Source organism: Geospiza fortis, unplaced genomic scaffold (genome assembly GCF_000277835.1).
Source record: "Geospiza fortis unplaced genomic scaffold, GeoFor_1.0 scaffold289, whole genome shotgun sequence".
Lineage (NCBI taxonomy): Eukaryota > Metazoa > Chordata > Aves > Passeriformes > Thraupidae > Geospiza > Geospiza fortis.
In genome coordinates this window covers 105,883-121,929 of record NW_005054478.1, presented here as the reverse complement: position 1 = coordinate 121,929, position 16,047 = coordinate 105,883, and the positions used below count along the sequence as shown (strand labels likewise).

The window sequence follows — 16,047 nt, the reverse complement described above, 5'->3', positions numbered from 1 at the left end:
GCTGCCTGCTTTGCGTCCTGCTTGCTCGGGAAGTTTGGCTGAACTTCAGGCGATGTGGCAGAAGAGGCGTTGCAGTGGCTCAGACACACGTGTTGAAGCCCGAGTCTTCGTTTTCCATGCACTGATAAAGGGTTTTTCTGGTAGTTTGTGTTGTTTTGGGGAAATGAATGTGGCTGAGGTTTCTAAAAATGCATTTCAAAGCATGGCCAAGGGGATTGTCACTGTATTTTTCTCCTGGACGGGGTTCAGGGTTTTTGTGTGGAAAGTGACATGGCAAGTCTGGAGTCAGCAGTGCTCCATAGAATCACCAGATCATGGCGTGGTTTGGGTTGGAATGGGCCATAAAGCTCATCCCATCCCACCCCCTGCCATGTGCAGGGACACCTTCCCCTATCCCAGCCTGGACACTTCCAGGGATCCTGGGTGACCTGTGCCAGAGCCTCACCACGCTCACAGGGAGGAATTTCTCTCTACTCTTCAATCCAAACCCACTTTCAGTGTGAAGCCATTCCCTGTGCCCTGCCTTGGGAGGAGCAGGTGAACTCGTGTGTGTGTGGTGTATGTAACACCATCCACTCAGGACCTGTCAGAGGTGGGGGACTCCTTGATTTTTGTGTGTACAGTGATGTGCTAGGTGCTGTGGCACAAGAACAGATTTGCTGCTTGAAATGAACAGTGTGAAACCATTTGGAAGGTGGTCTGGGTTGTCTTGTAGCTGGTGGTGGAAGAGAAGAGCCCTTATTGCTGCAGCAACAGGGTCACATCAGCAAATGGACGTTTTCAGGCTGCTTTTCCTGACAGCACAATTAAATCGTCCAGTTCTTCTCTGGAAGGACTCCTGGGAATTCCCTCTCATGGGGAGTGAGGGCAGATGCTGTGTCAGTGCTGATGGTGTGTGACATTCTGGGTGGGCTTTCCTGTGCCCTTGGTGGGTGCTGGGCTGGGAGAGCAGCTCGCAGGGATTGGGTGTCACAGCCTTGGCTCTGCTCATTCAAAAGGTGTTTCAAAGCTTTTCCTCCTAGGTTCCTGAAAGAGTCAGTGTAGGCACAGGAAAGCAAGTGCTAGGATACAGCAGTGTCTTCTCCTGGAGTTTTCTGTGGTTGCTCTGTGTCCTGCTCTGGAAGTTCAGCGGGGAGTGAGGAAATGGCTGGCTTTGTGACCTTTCTGATGGGTTGCACAATCTCACAGCAGATGAGCAGGAACAGGGAGGGCAAGAAAGAACTTGATTTGAACCCTTTCCTCCAATGTCCTTAGGCAGCTGAAAGCTGGGAATGCTGCTCCTGAGGCAGTGCTCCAGTGGATGGGCCTTGGTGTCTGCTCCACATGAGTGATTTGGAAATGATGCTGTCTGGTCACAGGGGGTTACAGAGTTCTGGGGTTTGAACCCTTCCCCTCCCCATGGGGTCCTGTCTGTGGGATGAGGGAGGTGCAGGGCAGCCGAGGCCTTGCTGCCCCTTACCTCATTTTCACATCCTTTTTGTCCAGAGATCCAGAAAGGAAATCTTTTACCTATCAGGTTACTGCAAAGGGTGGTCAGGCATTGGGAGGGAGGGGCTGCCCAGGGATGTTTGGATTCCCCATCCCTGGAAGTGTCCATGGAAACCTGGATGTGGCGCTCAGTGCTCTGGGCTGGGTGACAAGTCACAGGCTGGACTTGATGATCTTGGAGGTCTTTGCCAACTAAAATGAATTTGTGAAGAGATGACCTGGCCCTGGGAAGGAGGTGCCTTCCCAAGGTGCTGTAAGGAGCAGTGGTGCTCTGGCTGCAGCCATGTGTTCACCCAGACTTGTTGGCAGCAGCAGGTGGAGCAGCCATGGATCCCTGCCCCTGTTCTTTGTCTGCCCGTGTCTCTGCTGAGTTATACCCTGCTGACTTCCTGCTGTTTTCCATCCTTCCTAATTCCCTGCCTCTCTGTGAGTTGTGTGTCTCTGGAAGACAGTTCTGCTGTCAGTGCCTCAACAATGCTGTCTGGGAAGAGGCTTCCCTGGACACTGGGGTTTGGACCAGCCATGTGCCCTGACCTTCACTTCCATTTCTTTTTCATGGAAGTAAAGCTTTGTCGTGTGTATTGTAAATAAAATGGATATTCTGCTGATGGGGTTATGATAATATAATTTAGCTGTCTGCTGCTTTCTCCAGCTCATTTAAGTCAGGAAGTGTGTAAAGTATTAAAGAAAATAGTTATTTGGGGCAGGCCAGGCATGTGGGCTCACAGTGAGGTGCAGGAAAGCTGGTGAACACTTTCTGGCATTGCTATTAGAAGACAAAAATGTTATGGTTATAAAACACCAACACATAGAGTAAGTAACAATCCATGCACATCAGCAGGTCTAAATTTAGTTTACCTGTTCCCACTTTCTCTGTTGTCAAAGAAATGCTCCTTTGGGAGGCCTAGGGAGTGCTGAGCTGGGCTGGATAAGCCTGAGGATGCTTTTCATTGTAAGGCCATGATGTTCCCTAGTTGTATCCCTGGAGGAATGGAGCGGTTTTGCAGAAGTTTGAGTATTTTTCAGCTCACTTGGCTTTGTCTTTGTGAAAGGACAGTGTGTCGTGTTGGAACTCCTTAATTGTTTGAGCAGCCACAGAGCCCTTGAACTTTTTCTCCATTTCTGGAAAAGTTTACAGTATCCTGAGCTGTGTTTAATGGCTGCACGTGCCAGGGCAGGGATGTGGGGTTTGGGTTGTGTGGTTTCCTCAGAATTATGACGGTACAGGGAGTTCTTTGGTGAGGCAGGAGTTTCAGGATATTTTAGCCACATAGTTCAGGCCATGGACATTGGAAGAGAAAGGAGTGGTGGTGGCAGTTACAGAAGCTGTTCTGGCTCCCTGGGGAGCTTGATGGTGCCAGGCTGTGTGACAGCTGGGCTGTGCCAGTGCCCCTTGAGCTGCCCCTGTTCCTGGACACAGTGGTGCCCATACTGGACAGGCCTGGGAACAAGGCTGAAACTGCTCTGTGGGATTCTATAGTGAGTCCCAAGATGAGGAAGTTGTTAAATTTGGCCCCAGCAGCTCATCAGGTCTTTGTTCCTGCTGGTGCCAGGACAGATCGTGCCTGGGAAGGAGCTGGTGCCATTTTGTTTCCAGATGACAAGCTGGGTGTGTGGGTCTGGAGTCTCCTACCCTAAAGGAAACATCCTTCCCCTCCTCACAGAGAAACTGTGTTAGGAGAGCCTGAGCATTGAGGGAGTCACTGCTGGGAGCTTGGAGAAGTGAAGAGTTCCTGCTTAATTTAGCTTTATCATGTCAGAGCTATGAATAGTGAAATCACGGGATCACATTTCATGCCAGCTGGGAATGGTGTTTGCGCTGCCTCACTCCATGGTAACCGGAAGCTGCCGGGCCTTAAAAAAAAAAAAGTGAAGCTAATGGCACACAGAGATGGCAGCTGGCTGCTCTGGGGGTTGTTTCCCACCCAAGGAGGGGTTTTCTGTCCGTGCCCTTGCTCTGGTCATGCCTGAGCACAGCTTGTGCCTCTCTGGTGTGCGAGAGTGTGGCCTGTGCACAGCCCTGCTCACAGCTCCAGTGATCCCAGAGCAAGTGCCCTGCTCACAATTTCACCTCCACAGTCGTCACCCGGCCATTTTTAGCCTGCCATGATTTACAGGGTAAGGTGGGTGTGCAAACCCCAGAGAGCCCCTGCTGGGACCGCAGGGTGAGGAGCTGGCTGGGCTGGGCACTGCTCCTGCTGCTGCCTGGGGTCACTCCTGCCTTTGGCTGAGTGAAAGCAGCAGAGGAAAGCGGGGCAAGGAGCCCCCCAGGAGTGGCTGCTCTGGGAGCACTGAAGGTGATGGGGCTGTGGGGTGTCAGGCTGGAATTCAGTCCTCCAGGGACTGAGGCTCATCATTAATGATGTTAACTAACCTGTGCCTTAACACGGGGCTGGACATGTGATACCAGGTGGCATGGTGTACATTGTAATTTACACCTGAAATAATTACAGTAATTGGTCCTGTGGGGCTGTGGGTGAGGTTGGTTTCCCGAGTTAAGACCTGTGTATGCACTGTCTGATCAGATGAGGTTATTTTGGTGGCCTTTTTTTACTGGGAAACGATGCTGGGATGAATGGCTGCAATCAGAATCCTTTCCTGTGCTGCTAAAATAAAAGGATTTGCCAGTGTCTGGTTTGGCTTAAATTTGATTTTCCTTTTTTTACTCAGGTCAATCGCTTCTAAAGAAGCAGTGTTTAGAAGCAGATTTGATGGGAGACTTATACAAGGTACGTGAACACAGCATGGAAAATTGTTCAAATAAGTATTCACATCATTGTTCAAATAAATTTATTCCTTATGTACAGGATTCCTGTGGACAGGCATTTCTCTCTGTTTTGAAGTCTGTCAGAGTGTAGGAATGGCCTGGTCTGGTGCATTGTCCTTACAATAATGCCACAATTAAAAAAAAATAAATAAAGAACTTTAAATGTTATACCAGGTCATGGAAATCCCTGAGGTGGTGGGATTCCCATTAAGGTAGAGATAAATGAAGTGCTGGCTTGAGAATATATGAGTAGTTTTGCTCTTTTCAGCTTATAAATGACATTTTCTGGAGTTTGTATTTTCATAGGTTAAATGTGTGGAGAGTTGTAACTCCTCAGGAGATTTTTTGGCTGTAACTATACTGTGTGTTGCAGAAGAAATTCCAAAGAGCCCCCAATCAAACAGTTTTGCTGTTACTTGCTGTTTATTTGGAAGCAGAACTTCCACGTTTTTAAGCGTGCGTGGCGCCTGCTGGGCTCCAGCTGGCAGACACCTGAGAGGATGGAAATGTCCTGGAGGGTGCAGTTCATCCTCCTTTTGATGAGAACTCACACACGAGTTTGAATTCTTTCAGTTAACTAATTTGTGAATAGTTTTCTTAAGGGGAGTAAATTGAATCATTTCTTGCTTCTTGTGAGGGTTGCAGAACTCCAGACATGGATTTCCAGTCCCCCAGCATCCAAGGCTGCTCAGAACAGCAGGGCTGTGCTGTGAGGAAGCCATCAATTTGGGGAAAGACTTGATCTTTCTGCTCTTCCCAAGCTGTGTAAATTTGGAGGGAAAAAGCTGGTGAAATAGGTTTTTCCCTTTTTTAAAAAATTATGGATGTTTTCTTCTGTGCTTAACAGAAATTCCAGCCGCCCAACTTCTGTAACAAAAGCACTCAGATTTCTAATCAGCTTTTTCTTGGATTGTTTCCTTGAGCTCCCTGTCACTAAACTGTCTGAATAACAACACATGACTTTTTAAGCTCAAACATTTGTAAAATAGTGTCTCTCAAATAGCCAGTTTCAGAAAGTCACTGATCGGGGTTTGTAGCTGGTCAAATTAATTGGAAAGGGATTGTTCAGCACTACAGTCTGCAGAATCAGTTCTTTCCACAAGAACCTGTAAATACTCTTCCAACCATTCCATAGAAACTGCTTCTAATTATCTGAACCCAGGGCTGGAGCTCAGGGTTAAACTTCTTTAGGGATTTGTTTAATGGTGTGAAAACCCAAATGTGCTTGAAGGAAGATCTCAATTTTGAAAGCACATAGACTAGAGAGAAATTGAAACTGCTGCTGACAAATTTGTGTTTCTCTTGCTGTGGCAGAATAATTTTGGATGTTTAGCTCATGTTAGAGTAGAACACTGTTTTGTGGTTAGGTTTTTGGTAAATTTTTTTTAGCAGTGTTGTCTGGGACATTTTTTTGCTGAGGAGGTTGGTAGATGTAGTTGTAGCTTTGGTTAATGTGTGTCATAAATCTTCTGAAAACATACTGGTATTGGATCTGGGAAGAGAAATCATTCTGCTTTTTGTTCCCTCAATGAAATTTGATTAGAATTAACATTTTAATTTGCTCCTCCCTGGCTGGCTGTAGGAACTGTGCAGGTGGTTCTATCCTTCCCCTCAAGGTTTCCATTGATATCAAGAACATACTTAAGGCATCTTGCACCAAAAATTAGCTTGAAAAGGAAGAATCCAGTAGAAAGTGAGGTCTTAAGAGTTGGGTTCTGAGCTAACAAAGATGAGCCTGCTCTCTGCACTTGCTGCTGCATTTCAGGGACATGGAGAGAGCTGCAACTCTTTATAAGCTTATTTTTGCAGTGATTGTTGTTGCCTCATTATACAGAGCGCACTTTGTAAGGTATTTTGTGGGATTATTAGTTTTTTCAGAATGAACTAATCTTGTTTGGGTTTTGGGGCTTGGGATTAGGAATTGTAGAGCTGGCAGAAGGAGAATTACTTTTTTTTTTCTTTCCTGATAATGAGGGGTGTTGAGCAAATGAAGGAGCAGTTCAGCTGTTCCTCCTGAGCTGAATGTCTGTGCTGGTGACACCAAATGGATGCCAAGAGGCTCGGGCAGAAATGTGCTCTCTAATGAGGTGCCACCTCATTTGCTTTGGGCCTCACAGCAAAATAAATCACAACAGCTTCACTCAAATGCTGGCCAGTAAAAAGCAAATTTTTGTTTTCCTACAGCACTTCCAGAGAGCTTGTTGCAAATGCTTTTACAAAACATTTAATATTTATGAGCTGAGTGTTTGCAAACACCGTGTGATAAACGGAAACCACTGTAATGAATTTCACCACACTGTGCTTGTGTCTGAGGCATGTGCACGAGCCATGTCACTTGTTTCCAGGTGTTTTGGGGTTTATGCTCAGATATGAACACAAACAGCTGCCTTGGCAGGGAGGTGCATGCTGCATTTCCCTCTCCAAGCTGGCCAGCTGTGGTGCAGCATCCTTGCTGACACCTGGGGATGGAGTGGGCTCAGCTGGAATGTGCCAGCTGGCTGCTCTGGGCAGGGCTGCTCTGCAGCAGCTGGGGAAGGGCTGAAATCCCAACTCCTGCTGCCTGAAAGACCTCGAACAAAGGAGTGGAGGATGGAAAGAGTCACAAAGTAACACAGGCCAGTTGGAAGCAGGGAACAGATTCCTGGAAAAAGGCTTTTTGACAACCAGCAATGTTTTTAATTTGACCCATGACTTGGCACATGGAAATGTTCTTTACAGTGTTCTGGAATAAGAAACTCCTGGACTATGATTTCCACTTCAGCAGAGAGCGTTGAGCACGTTTCTCAATTTCCTTTCACTATCTGGAAGAAAGGTTTGCTACTCCTGCCTGTTGTGTCTTGACTTGGTCACTTTTTCTGTAGTAGTGTTCTAAACACAAGAATAGTATTTTTCTCCAAAGGAGAATCCAGGTTTTGCTCTGGATGACACCTCTGTATGTGGGATTGTGGTGGTAACAGTGATGTTTGGGAAATAGGCAAAAAACCCCCAGAGCCCAAGGGTCACAAAGCAAGAAATAATGAGTATGGCAAACTCTTTCTGCCACTGAGAAAGGCTGGAAGTCAAAGATGTTTGTATGATATAAGCTGGGATTTCTTTTTGTGGACATTTAGACTAATGGACAAGACAACAGTAAAAATAATAAAAAGGTCTCTGGTGTGTTGTTCTTTGTGTTTTTTTCCCAAGATTGGTAAGCAGGATTTAAAAATCACTAAACTTTGTAACACCTCCTTTCCTCTTGGGTGAGAACAGGACTTAATCACCAGTTCAGAGAAAGGTTTCAAGGCTACTTGAAAACTGTGCTTTTTCAGTGAAGTAAGGACAAGAAATTAATACCTTTAAACAAGTCTATTTTATGGCTGAACACAAAGTGACATTCTTGCTGTTAGCTCAGAGGTTTAATAACATGGAGTAATTTCTGAGGTTGTGTTTACTGTTGTTTTCTCTTCTAAAACCTCCACCCCTCCAGCAGTGCATGGAAGGATTCTGAAATGTAACTGTAGACCTGTCAGAAAAGCTCCCAGTGGACTGGTGGCTCCCTTGGATGACGACGATATGCTGATGGATGAATTGTCAGGAAAAGAATTGGTTCTGTTGGCTTGTGGATTCCTTTAACAATATGGGAAAATCCTTAGTCCTGAGCCCAGTAAGACCATTCAAATGGGCTGAGAGAAATGACTCCAGCACGGCTGTACAGGTGCACTGACAGATGTGTGTCACAGCAGGTGGGATGGGACAGGGGAGGTGGAGCAAGGAAGGAAGAAGACTTAAAATTTTGAAAGCATGAACGATCATTTTGAAACCTACATTTTCCATAAAAGTCCATGAAAAAATTCCTGGTCAGCTGTGGTGTGTGTGTTCCCTGAAACACTGGGGATCTGATGGACCTTTTGGGTGCAGCAGGAGCTTAGGGCAGCCAGTTCACCTCTGGTGGCAGCACAGCAATGCATGTACAAAGGTGTACTTTCTTCTCATTTCAGGTTTTCTTCCTGATTTCATAATTGACAAAGCTGAGACGGTGAAATCTGACAGAAGGGTGCAAGGTGTGAGCCTGCTCAAGCAGGTAGGCACAGCAAATAAAAATTTTCACAAGAGGTAAAACTGCCTGTCTTGGGATTTGTAATAGACTTCTTATATCTCTTCTCTTCTGGGCATGCTACAATTTAGACTGATGGTAAAATTCTGCTTTCATTGTTGTTGTGCAAAAAATATGGAGCAGGTTTAGAAGAAAAAAATCAGCCTTGTGTCTTGGAATGTTTGGACTTGTCTTCCCAAGCAACTGCAAAATATAAGGGTAAAGTAGAACAATTTGGTGAAAACATCCTGGATGTCCTGGAAGAAGTAGTACCTATTTTTGGTTTTTTAATGCTATATTGATTCATCTTTGGATTTACACCCTGGTGATTTTTGGGAGAAGAGCACTGCTTCCCCCATATACCATAACTGGCCAGATTATTAAATGTCCCACTGATCTAAGTGTTAAATCCCATATTGTGCCATGTGCCCTCCTCCAGCTTTGTTCTTTGCTTGAGCATTGCAGTGATTTCAGTCAGTGGCCTTAAAAGTTTTCCTTAACTATTGTGAACATTTAAATTCCAAAGCTGTGGAAGCTCATGGAAGAGCCCAGCTGTGAGAGACTCTCAGTGGTGATCTTTTTTCATTGCTGGAGAGTGGAGCAGAGTTGTGCCTCTCTTTTGGGCTCTGTCAGGAGGTAAAACATTAACTTTGCTGCCACTGTTTCCTGACAATAGTTTGCCTTCTGGGCAAAGTCCATCGTGGTGCTTTAGTGGGAGCATTTGCTCCTCTATTGTTTCCATCAGTGGTCTGCTGGATTGCCCTGAGGGTTTGGGAATGGAGAAAGCAAAGTTTGCTCTGTGCAGTGTGGTTTTATGACAGATGAACAAGCTGTCAGGTTCTGTTTCCCAGGGGGTGGTGCCTTACCACGGCTGCTAAACTCAGCACACAGATGACATCCAAAACCAGGATGTTTTTGGATGGGAGACTACACTCCTTGGGAGGATCTGCTGGACAGCTTAGAACTGTGCCTGCAGAGGAAACAAACCAAAAGTTGAAAATCCCTGGCAGTGCTTCCAGCAGGACATGCCTTCCAGATGAGTGTAGCCACGCTTGCCTGCTGGGAGAGGAGATCTGCAGCAGGCAGCAGCATCAGCCTTGTCCCTTCCCAGCTGCTGTTGGGGGGTTCTGTAGCTGTAGGAAGGAGGTGGGACTCTGGCAGGGCAGATTAAGGATGAGTCCCCATAGCACTGTGCAAATGCTTTTGCTTGCAGTCCCTGCTCAGGGCCAGACACAGCATCTCCAGGAGCTCTGTGGGCAGGGGAAAAATAGGAATGGGAGGTCAGCAGCCACTGCTGTTCTCAGAGTTTGTCTTTGCTTCACTTACAGGCACCTCTTTATTTAAAAAATATAAAATCTTTTTTATAAGAACAGATGCTTTCAGAGCAGGGTATTTTGCTGAACATATTTTATCTGAGTCAGTCATTCTTAAAACGAAATGTGTATCACAGTAAGTTTACAACTGTAGTTAGCTCAGGGGAGCTGAGTGACTCTTTGTTTAACCTTTTAAGTGCTGATGGAGCATAGCAACTCTGTTTCTATCCTAGTAGAAGTTACTTCATATGTTAGGAATGAATCAACTTTAAAATGTTGGCAGAGATAAAGAATCCAGGACGTGAGCGTTTGGCACACGTTGCACACACCAGGGTGGTTTGGCTGGGAAGTGCTGTAGATCAAAGTGGAAGGCAAAAACTATTAAGCAGATCAAAGTGGTAACTTAAAAATCTATTTTGGGGTCTTCTTGGGATTTCCTGAGAGTTGGTGCCACATCTTCTGTATCTTGCAGTAGTTCCTGTTACCATTTCTTTCTTCTCTTCCATGTTTTGGTTTCCAATGCTCAGCGTTGGAATGTTGTGAGCAACAGAGTAGGAAGTGTTGCAGGAAGTGGTTCAACAGACATATTCAGTGAATTAAAAGGAAATACTTAGCATGTGTGAAAGGATAATTTTTTTCTCTGAAAAATCACCAAGCACAAGAACAAACTCTGGTTCTCAGTGGCAGTATCTTTTGATTTTCATCCCTGGGGCAACAAGGAATAAAACAACATCTATTGTTTCCTAACAGAACAGGAACATCAATTTTATGATTTTTCCTGCATGCTTTCTGATGTGGCATATATTCAGATACTTCAGTTAAATTGATCTAACATCTTTAGTATAGTTAAAGGGAAGAACAGGAGCTTGTAACATGATTTTTTAAAATAAAAGCCAACTTCCCATTTCTAGAAAGTCCCAGCTCTGGTGATGAACCACCATCCACTCTCCCAGCAGCTGCTCCTGTCCCAGGCATGGTGTTTTTTCTAGAAGTGCCCTGGCAGAAGTTGAAGCCTTTAGTAACCATATATGTAATTTTGGATAGCCTCTGGAAGTGGAGGCATTGCAAGTCAGTCCTCTGGAATTTCCTTAAAATGGGTATAACAGCAGCAGCCACACTTGATCAGTTGTGTTTATGTACCTGAATGTCTCTATTTTTAAACAGTGGGTAAAAAAAAAGATGAAGTTTGTGCTAACATAGGTCCTTTTTATTTCTGGCTCTTTTTCATTAGTCATTTTAGGTGGAAAGTTTGTTGATAACTTATTGAATATGCAATCAATGCAAATTTTGCTCGTTGGTAAAGGAGAACAGATCAGGGAGGGTGTAACTGAAAGATTTGTGTGGTCAGACTATTCCCTGAATCATCTTCTAAGGGACTTTCTAACCTTTACCTGGATGCATGCCTGAAAATAGCCCAGGTGATTCATAATTCCAGCTATTTTGAGTCATTTAGTGCTACAGTGTAATCTCTTCTGTCTCTGAATATTTGGAAGGACATCTGATTTATTTTGGCTGCAACAGAACTCCTGGCTGGGTGATCCACACTGGTGACTGATCACAGCAACTGCAGGAACTGCACAAGCAGAGAGGACAGGACTGAGCCTGAGCAGAGCTGTGCAAATAGGGTCACATTCCTGTGTCTTGGAGTATCAACTCTTTTTTGATTGCCTCTGAAAGTTTAGATAAAAGTTTACGGGGTGGGTTTTTTGATGGTAAGCTTTTTATTTCTTCCCTGTCCTTTAAAGCAGTGGCAGCTGGCTGCACAGACAGGGATGTGGCTGCAATTACATGGAATTTTCACTTCCATGGGCTAGTTTGCCTCTAGAGGTGTCCTTACCTCAGCCAGCACCGTGGCCCTTCCTCTTCCCAGGTTTGCATTAACTTGGTGCTTTCAACTATCACACTCTCATTTGTGATTACTCTGGGTTTAGAGCCTTTTATTCTTTTTGCAGTTTTCCTCTTTAGACTGAAATAAACCTTCTATTCTGAGCCCAGCACCATTCATCTGTTCCTAGCAGGCACTTCAAACATTCCTATTTCCAGCCTTATCAAGCTCCACGTCCCTGGAGTCTGTCAGCCTGCCAGGTGCTGCCTGTCCTCTCCTATCAACCACATGCTTCATTTCTCAAATACTTGTATGTCCCTGTTTCCCTCAGGTGCACTGACAGGTGCCTGCAGAGATGTCTAAAACGAACAAATCCAAGTCTGGCTCGCGTTCCTCCCGCTCGAGGTCTGGCTCGAGGTCGCGCTCCCGTTCCTTCTCCAAATCCCGCTCCCGGTCCCGCTCCATCTCACGCTCCAGGAAACGCAGACTGAGGTGAGTGTGCAGCCAGAGGGTGGGACAGGGCTTTTCCTCCCTTGCAAGTGGTTTGTCACTTAGCTCCTTTCCAGAGAAAGACTTTGATTAGATCCCAGGACAGATAATGTCCCGTGTGTTAGGCTGCTTCCTGCCAACTTGTGCTGTTTGGGTGTTTCAGTCACTTAGGAGAATAAATTGTGAATAAATAAATAAATTAGGAGAGTAAGATGCTCGTCAGCACTGTCAAGATCTTTCTTTTGAGACTTTAGTTTTTTTCAGGAGGCTTTAATGTAACCCCAGACTTGAGGGGTTTTTGTAGATGTCATTGTGTGCTTTTCCCCTCCTGAGAAGGGAATTAAAGCAATTTTAGTATCCATTTTAGACACTGCTGTGAAAGATGGGGACAATTCTTGATATATTCCTGATAATATTCTTCCTCTTCCTTCCAATTCTTCCCTTGCTCCTCCCCTTAGCTTGCAGGAGCCAGGTAACTGGGAAGATCCTCCTGGAGGGATAAAGTGAATAAAAAATAATTTTTGCTGCATTTAATTTTAAGAAATGATTAATATGTGTAATAGTTGTTCCTGTCTCCCTGAATTGCTTCTGAGCAGGCCAGTTACAGCCTTGTGTCTTCCCTGGATGTTGTTTTTTTCCTTTTCTTTTGGCTAAGCATTCTGCATCTGGCAAAGCCATTCCAGTTGGAGGGGGTGTAATGGTGTTCTCCTGCCTTTTCACTCATATGAATAACACGTATTCTGAAAATCCTCTGGGCTGTGAACACATGCAAGTGTTACCAGTTAGAGATTTTAAAAGTACAGAAGCTCTGATGAATGTACAGTTGGAGAAAGAAGGACATGACAAAACTAAATTAGAGGCGGAGACTGGAGTCTAACCGAGCCCTTTGCAGAAGGAAGCTGGAATGCTGGAAGATCCTTGCTCATTTGGGAATATCTCCTAGCTGTGAAGGAGCTTTGGCAGTTGAGAAAAAGGCACCCTGTGCAGGCATGATTGTTTCCTCTGTGCTGCTGCTGAAGCTACTTCTGCTTTATAAATAATTCCTTTTTTTAAAAAAAAAAAAAAAGGAGTCTGAATGGAGGGGGTCAGCCCAGCCCAGCCCCTCTGCCTGGCCTTGGGATGTGCTCCAAGGTAGGTCTGGTGGGATCTCAGCATAAAAGGCCATTGCTGTGTACTTGAGGATGCACCACAAATTGTTTTATTCTTCTTTTGGTAGGTTTACTGTTTCTCCTAAGTTACACTGCTGGGTTGGAGTCTGCCTAATATCTTCTGCTTTCTTTATGACTTTATTTCTCACTTCTTGTAAATGCTGGGGTTTTAGCCCTGGAGCAGTGCAGTGCCTACAGTTCTGGGCGCTGGCAGAGTTGGGGGAATTATCACTTCTGGTGTTTCTTTACTGCATAACTTTTACTGTATTTTTCCAAAAAGATTTCTGGTAAATAGTCTGCAACTTTTGGAGTGAAATCTTCCTGCTGCAGCCTCTCTAAATCACTAGAGCAGATTTTGGAAGCGTCGTGCGACAGGTCCTTGTTGATAATTGATCACAGATGCAGCAGTTGTCTGAAAATTGAGCGTCTCTGTTCCTCATGCCTTGGACTAGAGCTTCTTATAACTGGTCCTTGCCTCCTGCCTCTGCTTTTCCTTCTGGCTTCTGTTGTTTGAATGAAGAAGTGCCTCAGATAAGTTTTTTGCTTGTTTGAAGGATGGAAAAATCTGTCCAAATGGTCATTAAGCTGTTTGTTAGCAGTGATTGGAGTATGAATAAGAGTTTCCTGCTAAACTGTGACCTGTTTGGTAGGAGGAAGAAATGAAAATAGAACTAAAGTTCATCTCTGACTGCACACGTATGCTAACTGTGTAGGAATTCCAACAGCAGGTTTTTCTCCCTTGGTTCTGGGGGTTTGGGATGTGAGAGGTGAGGAGCAGCCCTGAGATCTGTGTGAGGAAGTTCATGTCCATTGGAGTATGACCAACATGTCTGTCAGAGCCAGAACGGGCTGTGGAGTGCAAGAAAGGGCTGTGGAAACTGTTCCAATGAATGTTATTTACTAAAATTCCATTTGGAAAAAATATTTTTTCTATTTCAACTTCCTAGTTTGGCCAGTCCTTCCTGTAGCTCTGGCATCTGAGCTACAACGGGACCTTTAAACAGTTACACAACCACAGCAATTTAATGGGAGAAGCTGCTGGGACAGTTAGTCACTGGAATCTGCATTTTTCCAGGATTCGGGTTCTGTGGATGCAGGCAGGGACGTCCACAGCGGCACCTGGTGGCGCCTGGCAGAGGTGTCCCAGAGCTGTCCCTGCCCAGGAACTCCATGAGATGGAGCCACGGGATTGAGCCATGGGATGGGGCCATGGGATGGAGCCATGGTGCCATGGGATGGTGCTATGGGATGGAACCACAGGATGGTGCCATGGGATGGTGCCATGGTGCCATGGGATGGCGCCATAGTATGGAACCACAGGATGTTGCCATGGGATTGTGCCATGGTGCCATGGGATGGTGCCACGGGATGGAGCCATGGTGCCATGGGATGGTGCCATAGTATGGAACCACAGGATGGTGCCACGGGATGGTGCCATGCTGCCATGGGATGCTGCCATGGTGCCATAGTATGGAACCACAGGATGGTGCCATGGGATGGTGCCATGCTGCCATGGGATGGAGCAGTGGAGTCACAGGATGGTGCAGTAGGATGCACCTTTGGGAGCTTAAACCTACAGGGCAGCGTGCCCTTTGCCCCACTGCTGCCCCGCTGCTGTTGGGGTGTAGCCATTTATTGAATTTGCCTGAAAAAGAAGTGAGGTTTCATCTGGATTATCAAAATTTTAAAGTGTGTCTGAAGCTGGGACAAGAGAGGGAGATTTGGGGTCTGTTGCAATAACAGTAGCATGATTTGTGTAAAATATACTTCTTTGTGGGTGAGGTATAACCATGACCTTGAGCTGTTAAGGGCTGGATGCTTGAGATCTGTCACTTTTTTTGAAGCTGGATAGCAGCCGTTTTCATCCCAGCAAAATAGAGAGCAAAGTGTGCTTATCATGGTGTCTGCAATGATCCTGAGATCAAATACTTGACAGTATCACAGGTACAAGTTATTTCCACTGCAATTTGTTCACGGCAAAGTGTAATACCTCAATCTGATAAGGGTAAACCAAAGGATTTTCTTTTAAAAGCTTAGAAATGAGTTTTTCAAAGTCTTTTAAAAATATGTCTTCAAATAAAAAGTTGTGGCAGGAGAATAAACTCCAAAAATAAATTATGAAAAGAAACTATAACATAAAAATATTTGTGTAATTCTTTTTTTTATCAGTTCTAGGTCTCGTTCAAGATCCTATTCTCCATCTCACAACAGAGAAAGGAACCACCCACGAGTGTATCAGAACCGTGATTTCAGAGGCCATAACAGAGGATACCGGAGACCGTATTATTTCCGTGGCCGAAACCGAGGGTTTTATCCCTGGGGCCAGTACAACCGAGGAGGATACGGGAATTACAGATCCAACTGGCAAAACTACCGCCAGGCCTACAGCCCTCGCAGGGGGAGGTCGCGCTCCCGCTCGCCCAAGAGGAGATCTCCTTCCCCAAGGTCCAGGAGCCATTCCAGGAATTCTGATAAATCATCTTCCGACCGCTCAAGGAGGTCTTCCTCTTCCCGCTCGTCCTCGAATCATAGTCGGGTTGAGTCTTCCAAGCGTAAATCTGGAAAGGAGAAGAAATCATCCTCCAAGGATGCCCGGGCATCCCAGGCTGCGGGAGATAACCAAGGAGACGAGTCTAAGGAGCAGCAGTTTTCAGGAGCTGGGGCTCAAGATGCCAAGGCATCCGAGGGATCAAAAGCGTGGCAAGATGTCAGCAGCTATGGCACGGGCTCCACGTCCAGAGGGTCGGTGTCGGAGCTGAGCCCCCGGGAGCGCAGCCCTGCCCTCAAGAGCCCGCTGCAGTCGGTCGTGGTGCGGCGGCGCTCACCCCGGCCCAGCCCCGTGCAGAAGCCGAGCCCGCCGCGCTCCAGCCCGTCCCCGATGGGCTCTGCCGCCCAGAGCGGCTCCACCTCCTTCCAGGGGGGCTCCCACCAGAGCCCCTTCGAGC

General features: G+C 45.9%; 1 protein-coding gene across 1 annotated transcript in view; it reads left to right on the top strand.

Annotated features, from left to right (window-relative positions):
- Positions 1-3,572: 3,572 nt before the first annotated feature.
- The window catches only part of THRAP3 (thyroid hormone receptor associated protein 3), a 22,225-nt gene continuing 9,750 nt past the window's right edge, over positions 3,573-16,047 (top strand). The window contains exons 1-5 of the mRNA XM_031063018.1: positions 3,573-3,606; positions 4,159-4,217; positions 8,233-8,315; positions 11,797-11,957; positions 15,272-16,005. Coding sequence (XP_030918878.1) covers positions 11,821-11,957; positions 15,272-16,005 — 871 coding nt within the window. The 5' untranslated portion in view covers positions 3,573-3,606; positions 4,159-4,217; positions 8,233-8,315; positions 11,797-11,820. The remainder of the gene's footprint in view (positions 3,607-4,158; positions 4,218-8,232; positions 8,316-11,796; positions 11,958-15,271; positions 16,006-16,047) is intronic.